Raw genomic sequence first — 13,651 nt, forward strand, 5'->3', positions numbered from 1 at the left:
GTTCTCACTTATGCTACAGATAATTAGTTGCCAGCGAAAAGAAGTGCACTCAGCTGTTGCTGGCGCCTGGCAGCCAAGCTCAAACGCTTAGTAATTAATCTACAACTAACGCTGCATATAATTCTATGTGTGGTGTGGAAAAATCGCATAATGATTATGGCGAATTCTTGCATAATTTATTAACGCACTTGTACGCTCGCGGTTTAATTAGTTGTTTACGGTGTTTACGGTGTTTTTGCTGTTTTATATGTTATAACATATATAAAATATATATATATATGTTTGTATGAAAACTTCCAGTAAACATCCTCTATGTGAAACCAGGTCAATAGACACCAACAAGGCAAACTTAATAAAAATAAAATAAATAAACGAAAAGCAAATAAATAAAGCTAACTTTGTTGGCAGTGAATCGTAAAAGCAAAAATAATTTAATTACAACTTGATAAGTAATGCAGTACTACATTAGCCAAGTTGCTACTTTTAGCGTTTGCAACGAAAAGGCGTTGCTTTATTGCAACCATGTACATTGTATATATATGTATGTAGGCGCATATATTTTGTCTGCCTTTTGCCGCACTACCGATCGCGCAATCGCACGCCCGTCCGCCTCTTTAACCTTTTCGCTCCATTTGCTGCAGTCACTATGCAATTAATCATGGTCTAAACGAGACTATTCTTAATTGATTTCTTATAATAATTATATAATTTTTTTTTATTGTATACAAATTTGATTGCGTGAATATTTAAAAGAAAAAGATGTTGACTTTGGTTGCACCGAAGCTATAATACCCTTCATAAATACAAAGGCTCCTTACAAGAACTTGAGTCTGATCGTTCAATTTGTATGGCAGCTATATGCTATAGTGGTTCGATATCGACCGTTCCGACAGATGAGTAGCTTCGTAGTGAGAAAAGGTCAGGTGTTTTGTACGTCAGGACTAGTTTGTATATATACAGACAGACAGACAGGCTAAATCAACTCAGCTCATCGTGCTGATCATTTATGTATATATTTTATAGGGTCTCTAGCGTTTCCTTCTGGGTGTTACAAACTTCGTGGCAAACCTAATATACCCTATTAAGGGTATAATAGCATGGTTCAACTCATTCCCACAAACCTTATTTATGATAATTTTTACACTTTACGCAAAAACGACTTTTTTCTGGGCATTGGATCAAACTTCGAAGGTTGTTATTTCGATTTTGAAAACTAACTTTGAAAAAACGGAGAAATTACTATTTTCTTTTAACTAAATTTTTCATAAAAATTTGATTTGATCCAATACCCAGCCGATTATTGTACAGTGTTATGAGAGATTCTTTTAAGATACTATCTTTTGGAAGTTTCATCACAAGTCCAATTTTTTACTATCTACGTCGGCAACTCAAACATAATTTGAAATAAATAAACCATTTATCACAAATACTCGTATATATTGTATTTTATTTTTTTCTTGCGTCATATGGCTGGCAACCTTGTTTTAACTTTATTTTTAAATACCATTTTTGGCAGACAATTATAAGTTTATGCTAATGAACTAAACAATTGCATTGATATTTGGCAACTCTGTCTAAAATAATGTGATGAAGCAAAAATATTTTAATTTTGTATTGTAAACTTAATTCGAAAACAATTCTTTATCAATTAGAAACAAATATATATAAAATATTTTTTATTTCAAAATTTATTTAAAAAAAATTATTTAAACAAAAAAAATGTATATACAATTTTTTATACAAATTTATTTTTTAAAGGTTTTTTCTATTGGTTAATTTTATTAAAAAAAATAATTTTAAAGATTGTTTTTATTATTAACTTAATAAGTTGGATTTTTCATCAATCAATTTTGTTTGAAAATTACATTTAGTTTACTAATGTTTAGCCTAAAAATAAAAAATAGCCATTTTTTTATTGTTATTTATTTATTGTTATTCTTATCTATTGTAATACATACTTTTGTACAAATGTTTGTATGTACACACGTGTTTTATGCATAAAAATTCCCATTCAATTCTTTTATTATTTCTGTTCCATTATATTTTTACTTTCTATTTTCTTTATTTTTATACCCTGAGCAGAGGATATTAAGTTTGCCACGAAGTTTATAACGCCAAGAGAGGTATGTCTGTCCGTTCGTATGTATATAAGCGAACTAGTCCCTCAGTTTTTAAACTATCGATCTGAAATTTTGCACCTGTCCTTTTCTCACCAAGAAGCTGCTCATTTGTCGGAACGGCCGATATCGGAGCACTAAAGCAAATAGCTGTCATACAAGCTGAACAATCGGAATCAAGTACCTTACTTGTATGAGCAGCTTTTTTATTTGACGAGATATCTTCACGAAATTTGGCATGAATTATTTTTTAAGAAAACAATGTAAACTACGAAGAAATTGTTCAGATCAGATCACTTTATCATATAGCTTCCTTACAAATTGAACGATCGGAATCAAGATCTGTGAAGGGTATTATAGCTTCGGTGCAACCTTCTTGTTCTTTGTTTGATTAACGCTACCTTTGAAGGTTGCCACTCCCGATATGTGTTTGCAATAAAAAACTTTTATATATGATTCATTTCCATAATATTTTATTTGTGTGCGGCTTATCTCGAAAAAAAGTGTACAAATAAAAAATTGTTTGATTAAAAACGAACTTGAACACTTGAAAACCAATTGATAAAAACAAAATCGTAAATACCTAGTATGTAAATCAAATGTGGGCAAAATGCAGTGTTAATCATTTATTTATATTGTATTTTTTGGTGAAATTAAATCGGTGCCTGCACATGACCGATGGCAATTGCATTAATCATGTCTTAAAATAGATAAAAAAAAATTAATTTTTTTATTTTTTGTTTAATTTTTTTTTTATTTATTTTTATTTTTATTTAATTTAATTTTTTATTTACTTTTTCTTAAACTTTTTTCCCCCAATATTTGTTTTTGAATAAAGAAATTAAATATTTGTTTAGTTTTTAAAATTTTTTTATATATAAAATTTTTTATATTTTTTCCATTTTAAGAAATTTCTGATAAAAAAGACGTTTTTCTTTTTTCGTTATAATGAAATGTATAAAAAAAGATATCAATTGTCGATAATGTGAAGAAACTTTAAGAAAATTATTTTTCTGCTCAAATAAACTCTTGTTATATACATATGTATGTATGTATGTACATATATATTTTGCATACACACAAATATTTATTTGCCTGAATTTGATAAGAAAACGCTTGGCGTAAACGAAATTACTAAGATATTTGTGAATTACGAGGTGGGAAACTCTCGAGCACCCACTTATCGGACATATAATAGTCCGTAAGTAATTGCGTCATTTTGTTTATTGCCATTGTTGCTGGCGAGGCCGATCTAGGGGCTAACAGGCAAGCAGGCAGCAGGAAAGCGGCAAAGACAAGGTGTTAGTTACTGCAATTGATAAGATATGAAATGCTTACAAACGCGTTTGCGCTAAACATTTTTTTGTACAGCAACAATAGTTCAGTCTAAACGGAAAAGTGATTTTAGAAACAACTACAATAAAATAAATATAATTTTGTGGGACTTGAAGAAACAAGTTTAAATAATAAATAAAAAATACTGGAAGTTAATACAAATTATAAAATAAAATTTAAAAAAAAAGAAATAAATAAATTTTCCTTCCCTTTAGTGTATAACAAGCGAAGCAAGCACAGATAAATTGTGTGACAATGTGAGTGCAAGTATGTGATTAAATAAATATAAAAAAAATTAAGCTAAACTCTAACCAAAGATTACAACACCAAATTCTTTGCGACAGAAAACGAAAACCACTAAAAATTGTAAAAAAAAAATCTCCTAACTATAACTGTGTATGCAACCAAAAATAAAAATACCTACAATGTTCGACGTACCACCCAAATGCCCCGCTTTGGCCAACAAACTGACTGGCATTTTTGGCTGGCGTCACACATATAAAGTGTCGGCGAAGCACGAAGGCATACAACACACATTCCTGCAGAAATCCTATTCGTTAACGCTGCCGAAACGGCCGCCGTCACCATATCGTGGGCAAAAGGTAATTGTGGAATGTGTCGGAAAAAGTGCAAAAAATCAAAGACACAGAGATATTTTTTGAAAATAATTGTTTGGTTTGTACTTTTGTTACTCGTAGGCGACTGATAGTACTTTAAAGAAAATCTGAAATTGCTTGTTTATGTGTTTTGTTGTTATTTAATTGCACTAGTACTTTGTAAGATTGTATAATTTAGCAAACAAAAAAAAAATATTGACTGCTATATGCAAACAAGAAAATCGCTCGTAACATAATTAAATATTTTCTAAAACTAATTTCAAACTTTCATGAGCTCTCAAAAAATCCTTTTTTGTAATACATGATAATATCTCTACTTTTTCAGAACACACAACCTACTTAGTGTTATTACGAGTCATTCGTCATATAAAAATATGGTCCAAATTGAAATTGTCGGTTTTTGACCTAGCTAAGCTGGGACAAGCCCCCCATATGATTATATTTATAATATACCTATAAATTTTAGGTCATCGTTTAAGAAATTTCAACTTTTTTTATAATTTTTTGTCGTAAAAGGTCGAAAAATATAAAATTTATGAACCTTCTGAAAGAAAATGTTCCAGATCCACAATTTAAAGAAGGCAACTAGAAACGGCTTTCGGTGTCTCTTATTGTTTAAATTTAATCAATTTAATTAATTTTGTCGAAGTAGCTCCAAACAAATTGTAAGTCGTTACACAAAGTAGCGGTCTTACTGACGTCACGTTAGCTTAAGGCTGTTTTCATTGTCAGTGAGTAAAATTTCTTCCAAACGGTGAATCGATCGACTTGAAATTTTACACGATCTTCTAGAATATATTTGATAGGTATTGATCGAAAGAGTAAGATTTTTGATAATAATTTCGATTTTTAAGCATGTCTGAAGTGTAAAATTCCTGACAAAGACTACATTCTTTTTGAGAAGCCAAGATTTTGTCAGTAATTCAAATTATTACTAGTCCTAAGATCATTCCCTGTATTTATCTACAGTAATCAAAACTCTGGTTTTGTGGATTTGTTATATTTTAAGCAGAAAAATCTTGTTCACAACCCTACAAATTTTTTCGGAGATCTCTCTGGAAATCGGCTACAGCAGGTCCTCCAAAAATTTTTCGAATATAAATTGTCGATTATTAAAGTTCATTATATTCTGTAAATTTACATATATTTATTTTTAAAGAAAATGCCTTTTCAACAAATAAAAAATCGCAATAAACGTGTTTTGTCTGACTAGTAAGTGGATATGACCCCTTAAATCGAAAGAAAACTATAAAAATTATATAATTTTTTGTATATGAAACAATCTTATCTTTGAATCGAATTCTCTGAGTGTCTCTCACTCTTCTCACTTTTTTCTGAGTTCTTCGCTAATATGACGTCACATAAAAATTTAGTAACTTCGTGTTAATACAGAAATGCCATGAAGATTCCTCTTAATAACTGTTCTATTTTTATTTCCAATACTTTTACTTTTCATTTCAATTTCTAGCATATCTTTTGTACTAACTAAAATCTATATTTGACACAATGTCTTTGAGTTTATGACTATATATGTCGGTATGTATGTACGTCTACATTCCGATAACACCTCAACAAACTGTTCAATTAACCCAATACTCGCATTTATCAATGGTGATTTTATTGCATTACTATTGCAACTTGCCACCTGCTTCCAATTTTGTTAGTATGTTAAGCTTATAAAATCCATATTTATAGCAACTTTTATGCCTCGGCTGTAAACCACCATACACATATACTTACATATATGTATTTCTGGCATTTCCATTTTTACCATTTTAATAGTCAACACAAACGCCTTATTTGGTTAATTAAAACTTAAGTTCTCACTTAATAAATTTCGTGGCAATCAAAGGCAATAAAAAACGTAAAATATCAACAATGCTTTATCGTAAAAGGGCATACATTTGAATTGATGAGTTTACAAATTTTATTTAAACAATAATAATATACATACATATATCATAATGATTTTTATTTGCACTCTATTTGCATGCACGAAAAACTACTAAAGCAAAATGTGAAATAAACAAATCAAAAAAAAAAAACAAAATCGCTCATATTTAAATACAGCTTACCATTCGTGGTATTTTATTGATGCGTTGAGTGATGTGCTGGGCAGGGAGGCGTATTTCCGGTTATTTGTTTTTGTTGTTTTATTGTAATAGTTGTTGTTTGTCTAACTTTTAAAGTTATTTTACATGCATGCAACTATATTGAATGTCAGTGTTGTGTTATGTTTTCTGCCTTTATTATAATTTTTTTTTCGTTTTACAATTGTCGCATGTGCGTTGTTTTACATTGACTTACTTTATTCTTGGTTGTGTGATTAAAATAAAAAAAATTACAAAATAACCATCTGATAATGAATCCCGAAATATATTTTAAGTAATCCTCAAGTCTCGGGACTTGTATAGTATCTGATAATGAATCCCGAAACATATTTTAAGTAATGCCGAAATTTCGGGACTTGGATCACTAGATTTTTGTAAAATAATACATTGAAAAAATCATAAATCCAGAATTTTGTTCGACTTTTTTATTTAGTTATGTATAATAATTTACATCTCCGTAATACAAAAAAATGTTTCTATGAAACCGATTATTTAATTTTATTCGCAAAAACCTTTTTTGATTCGTTCCAAAATTTTGATTAAGAAAATTTTAATATTGACTTGCACAAATAAGCTTTTTGGTATAATATACACCAACGAGTTAAGCAAACTTTCAGCTCTTCATTGGAAAATCTCAAGTTTTCATTAACAAAAAAAAACAAATCGCTTGATAGATTTTTTTTAAATTTAAAAATTTTGTTCCCTTTTTTACCTTTTTCATTAGATAATCTGATAATCTTATATTTTAAATAAACAAAAAACTCGCATGATAGAAAATTAAAATTGTTTAAAACACTCAACAATGTTATTCGCTTTTAAACTTTTTTCCTTCGATCCAACCTTAAGGCTTTTATTAACAAACAAAAAAAATCGGATGGTAGAAAAAAATATTAAAATTGTTTAAAAAATGGAAAAAAATTTTTTATTTTTTTTTATTTTTATTTTTATATTTACATATATATTAATAGTTATCTTTGCGATTTATTTATTTAATTTTTTTTTTGCGTAAAAAATGTTGCTAATTTATTATTTCTTTTTATTTTAATTATTTTTCCATATTAATTATCTGTGCTATATATTTTATTATTATAAGTCATTATTAATATTATATATTTCTGTGATGCAATTTTCTGGCATACCGTTTTCAATATTTCTTTACTCATTTTGAAATTTAAATTTTTCATTCATTTCTTCATGCATACCATTGCCATATACGTATGTATATATGTATATGCGCATATATATTTATGTGCTTATATAGCTATGCCTCTGCATCCATGCCAGTTTCCATCACCAGTCATTCGCTTGTCTCTGCTGCGCGTTTTTTGTTTCATGAAGTTTGTTGCTATTGAAGTCTTTTGTTTTTCCATTATTCTCTTTTCTCACAGTTATGAGCAATCCTATAACCATATAAACAATGAATGCAACACATTTTGGCCAAACAAGCTGTCACATTTTTTAGTTTATGTTATTTTTTTTTACTATTGTTGCTGTTTTTTTTTTTTTGTTTTATACAAATTTTTACTTTTGTTTTGTTGCATTCGTTACACCCACATGTGGCAGCCGTGAAGAATATATATTGTGTTGCCTTTATATGGGCTCTATGAGTCACGAAAAAGTGACAAATGTGAGCTGCTGATATTTCCCATAGGAAATTGCAGTTTTGTGGGATTACGAATGAAAAAATTATAATAATGAAAAAAAAAATTATAGATATATTGTAAATATATAAAGATTAAACAATTTATAGAAAAAAATATAATTTTTAATTCTCTAATTATTATTATTTTTTATTGGTTGCAGAGGAAAATTTTTCTTTGAGTCCAGACAAGGATATTTTAAAAATATTTTTTCGAAACATCTGCCGAACTTCGATGGTTTTTACCGAATTCTCGAAGTTTTTTTTTACAAGAAATGTCAGGGGTTGAAATCATCCATAAAAATATGTTCCAGAATATCTCACTAGGGTTGAAAAACCATCAAATATTTCCCAAAGTCGCAGATAATAAATGACAATTGATTCGTTCACCGTAAGAGCCTTAGTCTGAAAAAATAAGTTTTGATTTCGAAACGGAGCCACACTGTAGCAATCTTATATTGTTGTGAGATAAAGAGACCCAATTAAGCAGCTCTCTGGCCAACCCTGCGTTATAGTAACTTAATTTGATATTCAAAAATAAATTTATTGAACTAGAAGATTACATATATGGTATAAGATCCCCCATTAACAAAAATCCAATGTTAAAAAAGTATAATACTGTAGATTACAGATCACTCGTCTGGTGCAAAAACCACAAGAAGCCAAACAACAATCCCGAACCTTACTTTTTATTTTAAATACTTAAATGTAAATTCTTCACTCATCAACTCGAATTAGTTACTCTAATATTCCAACTAACTATCACTGCTTTTTGCTAGGAATTTCAAGATTCAGTTTCAGTTTTTAGTTTATGGGAATTACATGAAATGACCTTTTCCAATATAAACAATATTTTCCATTAGAAAAGTGGAATCTACCAAAAAAGTCAGTGACCTCGGTAATAAAAATGAACACATTTTCGTTGCATACTTTCGAATAATTGCTCAAACGAACTTGAAATATGCGTTTGCCTGACCGTAATGAAAACGCCAGAATATTTTATGGGCACTTTTCGCCCTTCTTCGCAACGGAAGTCACATGCCATCATTATGAGCACCAGCAGTTACGCTACGAAACAGACAAAGGCATAGGCATTTCATCGATTGCCTTTTTCTACAAAGTATTTTTATGTCTACGCCTAATTAACTTACCAAGTCACGTAATCAGCGAAATAAATACAAACACACAGAATATTGATTAGTTCTTAATTACGTATTTTATTACCATCACTTCTTACTATTTTCTAATATGCCTTCTTTTTCCGCTCCGCCACTTTCATTTGCAGGAGCCTGATTCTTGGGTTGCCGTACACCATCTACAAACACAGTCGGGCATACTCGACCCCGACGATTGTGTCGGCGATGTCGCCGATGATCGCGAACAAATACTTGCCAGCTTCGATGACTCGGGTCCGGATCCGGGTGTACCGCAGGGTGGTGGCGATGGTGCCTCTGGCAGCTCTTCGGTGGGCACTGGCTCGCCGGATATCTTTCGTGACCCCACTAACACAGATGCGCCCACAAATGGGCAACGCAGCGATGCTTCCACACCGCACATTGAAGTCACCAGCACTACTGCCTGCCCCATGACCGGTCTTGGACTGCAAGTGCGTCGCAGCAGTGATCCGAATTTGCTCGCCTCACTGAAGGCGGAAGGTGGCAATAAGCGTTGGTCAGCAGCAGCGCCACACTGCGGCGGTGATTCACCCGATCGTGTGCTGCTCGATAAGAGTGGCTATTTAACGCCGCAATGGGAGGAGGAAGATGATGGTCAACAGCATGCGACAGCCGCGCCGACGCAACAACCGTTCGCACGCTCCGGTCGCTTGTCCATGCAGTTTCTTGGCGATGGCACCGGCTACAAATGGATAGAGGCCGCCGAAAAGTTACAGCATCAGCAGCAGCAACAGCAGCAGCACCCGCAACAGCAGTCGCCGCATCAGTATGCGTCGCAAGGCCAAATGTACACCACCAAGTCACTGCCGCGTGAAAGTAAACGTAAAGAGCCGCTCGGTCAGGCTTACGAGTCGATACGCGAAAAAGATGGTGAAATGTTGCTCATCATCAATGAATACGGTAGTCCGTTGGGTCTGACGGCCATACCGGATAACGAACATGGCGGCGGTTTACTGGTACAACACGTGGAACCGGGTAGTCGTGCTGAACGTGGACGCTTACGTCGCGGCGATCGCATACTCGAAATCAATGGCACTAAACTGATCGGTCTAACCGAGAGTAAGGTGCAGGACTATCTACGACGTTCGCTCGAAGCATCCGAATTGCGTGTGCGGGTATTGCGCGCCAGTGGTAGTAACGCTAACCAACGTAGCGTCAGCAAATCGCGGCGACGTGACTCTAAAGTTGCCGAAATGATTGAAGCCGAAGAAAAGTTGGCCTCAACGGTAGAGACGAAGGTGGCGACCGTCTCGCCCACACGTAAGCCACATACGGCGCCAGTGGGTACATCTCTACAAGTAGCGAATACGCGCAAACTCGGCCGCAAGATCGAAATTGTGCTGAAGAAGGGCCCAAACGGTCTCGGTTTTTCCGTGACAACACGCGACAATCCGGCTGGTGGTCATTGCCCGATTTATATTAAGAACATATTGCCGCGTGGCGCTGCTATTGAAGATGGACGTTTGAAACCGGGCGATCGTTTGCTGGAAGTGGATGGTGTGCCGATGACTGGTAAAACCCAAACAGATGTGGTGTCTATTTTGCGCGCTACGCAAGCCGGTGCTACAGTACGTTTGGTAGTGTCTCGGCAGCAAGAGTTGGCTGAACAGGATGAGCGGGAAATTGTAAGTATTTATCAAAAAATTACAATAAATTTTTAATCAGTTGAGCGATTAATCGAAAATTAAATTATTAAAAATATTAATCAGTAGATTAATCAATAAAATGATAAATCGAACGACTAATTGACAAACTCATTAATGTTTGATCGCCAGATTAATCAACTAAGTGATTAATCGAAAGACTAATTAACTAAATGATTAAACAGAAATGGAAGCAAATGAAAATAAGATCGAGTAATAATTGAAAGCTCCAAAATATAGAAAAATAATTTTTTTTTTAAGAATCATAAATAATTGTAATCAAAATTAGTCAATCGAATGATTAATCGTTATAAAAGATTTTGAATGCGACTCAACTATTAATTATTTGACTTAAAGATTCTCAGAGTCTTTCATGTAGACTCACCATTATTAATTAATATACCCAACATCCCTTCCAGAACTACGAGGAGAAAGAGCGCGATGTTATGAATACACCACCGAAACCGCCAGCGCCAGTGCTACCGTCCTCCTTACAGAAACAGCAACAGGATAAGCTGCCAAATGGCGTTAAGAAGTCCAATAGCGCACGCTCGCTCTTTGAGCAGCATCAACAACAATCGCAATATCAGTTGAACGAATCTCAGCACTTCATAGATGCGGGCAGTGAGTCGGCAGCCTCAAGTGTGAGTATAAACTTCACAACTTCCAACACATTTTTCCTAATCCCTGAACCTCTGCTACTACTCGAACAATGCAGGATAGCTTACAAGCGGGCATAGCTTGGCGCTCTCGCGAAGTACTCACATTACATATACCGGTGCACGATACAGAGAAGGCCGGTCTCGGTGTTAGCGTCAAAGGCAAGACCAGTTCAAATTCCAGCAACAGCAACAGCTCAATGAAACATGACGGTGATTTGGGTATTTTCGTGAAGAATGTCATACATGGTGGCGCCGCATCACGTGACGGCCGTCTACGCATGAATGATCAACTATTGAGTGTTAATGGTGTCTCACTGTTGGGTCAAAATAATGCAGAGGCAATGGAGACATTGCGTCGTGCCATGGTCAACAATCCCGGTAAACATCCGGGCATGATAACGCTATCGGTGGCACGCAAGATCGCACGCTCCGCCAGTTCGGGTGACATACTCGAGCAGACCAATAGCAGTTCGAATGCCAGTGATAATTCTGGCGCCACAGTGATCTATCTGAGTCCGGAGAAGAAGGAAGGACGCAGTGGAGCTGGTGGTAGCGCAACAAATGAAATGAATAGGTGAGTGTGTGCGTGCACTTTTTTAAGTAATTAATTTAATATAAACCTTTCAGATGGAGCAATCCCGTATTAGATCGTCTAACCGGTGGAGTTTGCTCGTCGAATTCATCGCAACAAATGCGTCGGCCCTCGCGCGATCACTTAAACGCTGGCGGTGGGGTTGCAGGTGTTGTTGGTGGTCCTCCCGGCAGCGCTGGCCTACACGGCTTGCGCAATGAGAGCTATTATATGGCAACAAATGAGACCTGGTCGCCAGCTTTGCATCATCAGAAGATGATGAATGGCCATGTCAACAATAATACAGTTTTAATTGAAGACGATCCAGAGCCAATGTCACCGTGAGTAATATTTTCTTTACAAAATGCCTTTAAAAATATATTCAAACAAATTTTTATACTCTTTCCGCAGCACACTGCCCCACCATCCCAACGATTCAGTGTGCACACAAAGCAGCAACGGTGGCCCAAATACAAGCACAGTGCCACCCGGCTTCGATGCCACATACTCGTCCCAGTTGAGTCTCGAAACGAACAACTCGGGCGTGGAGCACTTCTCACGCGATGCGCTCGGTCGTCGTTCGATATCGGAGAAACATCATGCCGCCTTGGATGCACGCGAAACGGGCACTTACCAGCGCAATAAGAAGTTGCGTGAGGAACGTGAACGTGAGCGACGCATACAACTAACTAAGTCTGCCATATACGGTGGCTCTATGGAGTCGCTGACGGCGCGTATTGCTAATGCGAACGCGCAAATACCCGGCTATAAGCACACAAAGACCGCTTCCGGCGTGGAGGCGCAACAATTGCAAGCGGAGGCGCGCGATCAAGTTGGTGATTTAGGTCCCTCGTTGGGCTTGAAGAAATCCTCATCGCTGGAGTCGCTGCAAACTATGGTGCAAGAGATACAAATGTCCGATGAGCCGCGCGGACCGACGGCATTGCGTGCGCCGCGTGGACGTGGACGTGAGGATAGCTTGCGCGCCGCTGTGGTGGCCGATCCCGAGGCGGGCAGTGAGTTTCATTGAAATTTAAAATTTTTTTCCACAATTTTTATTTTTACTCTATACCTTTTATAGAGCCACGCAAGCACTGGCTGCTCGAGGAGGGCACCGATCAGGATGGCGGCTTTGCGCATCGCAACGGTCCCTTTCAAAGTTCGCTGAACGACGGCAAGCATAAGTCGCGCGCCAAGAAACCCAGCATACTGCGCGGCATCGGGCATATGTTTCGTTTCGGCAAGAATCGTAAAGATGGCGTTGTGCCGATAGATACGCAAGCCGCTGCATTGGCTGAACGTCCGCCAGCCATACTGCCGAACAATCAGCTGCCTGCCGCTGCCTTAGCAGCGCTCGATCGAAATATGAAGTTGGTGCCGCCAGCCTACCAACCGCCGCCGCCCTTACCGCCTGCAAACAACACCGGCAGCGGTGGCAGTGGCGCAAATTCTGCTGGTGCTGGTGGTGGCGTGAGTAATTTGTCAGCGAATTCGAATGGCATACATCATAATGATATTTTCAATCATCGCTATCAGCACTATGCCAACTACGACGAACTGCATCAGCAACAGATGAGGTGAGCGCGCGTTTGCTTCGCTGAAAATTGTATAAATTGTTTATTTTTCAACATGAACTAATACACGCATACACTCATACACATACATACATGCATTTCTATATACATTTATATGTAAAAAAAAAAAATTATATTAGCGTTCACTTTGCTAACTGAATGCTGCGCTTTCATGAAAAAATGTTATTTCTGATAATTTTTGTAATG

The 13,651-nt window shown here is 35.8% G+C and overlaps 1 protein-coding gene across 11 annotated transcripts in view; it reads left to right on the forward strand.

Annotated features, from left to right (window-relative positions):
- Positions 1–13,651, forward strand: part of baz (par-3 family cell polarity regulator) — a 127,943-nt gene that overhangs the window by 107,883 nt on the left and 6,409 nt on the right. For 7 of the 11 annotated variants that reach the window (XM_070110365.1, XM_070110369.1, XM_070110368.1 and 4 more), the window contains exons 2-8: positions 3,668–4,054; positions 9,105–10,619; positions 11,057–11,281; positions 11,356–11,873; positions 11,927–12,211; positions 12,282–12,886; positions 12,952–13,447. In XM_070110365.1, the coding sequence (XP_069966466.1) occupies positions 3,851–4,054; positions 9,105–10,619; positions 11,057–11,281; positions 11,356–11,873; positions 11,927–12,211; positions 12,282–12,886; positions 12,952–13,447 (3,848 nt within the window). In that variant the 5' untranslated portion in view covers positions 3,668–3,850. The remainder of the gene's footprint in view (positions 1–3,667; positions 4,055–9,104; positions 10,620–11,056; positions 11,282–11,355; positions 11,874–11,926; positions 12,212–12,281; positions 12,887–12,951; positions 13,448–13,651) is intronic. The other 4 variants (XM_036362295.2, XM_036362294.2, XM_036362296.2 and 1 more) reach the window with 1 other exon arrangement.

Source organism: Bactrocera oleae, chromosome 5 (genome assembly GCF_042242935.1).
Source record: "Bactrocera oleae isolate idBacOlea1 chromosome 5, idBacOlea1, whole genome shotgun sequence".
In the NCBI taxonomy this organism is placed as follows: Eukaryota; Metazoa; Arthropoda; class Insecta; order Diptera; family Tephritidae; genus Bactrocera; species Bactrocera oleae.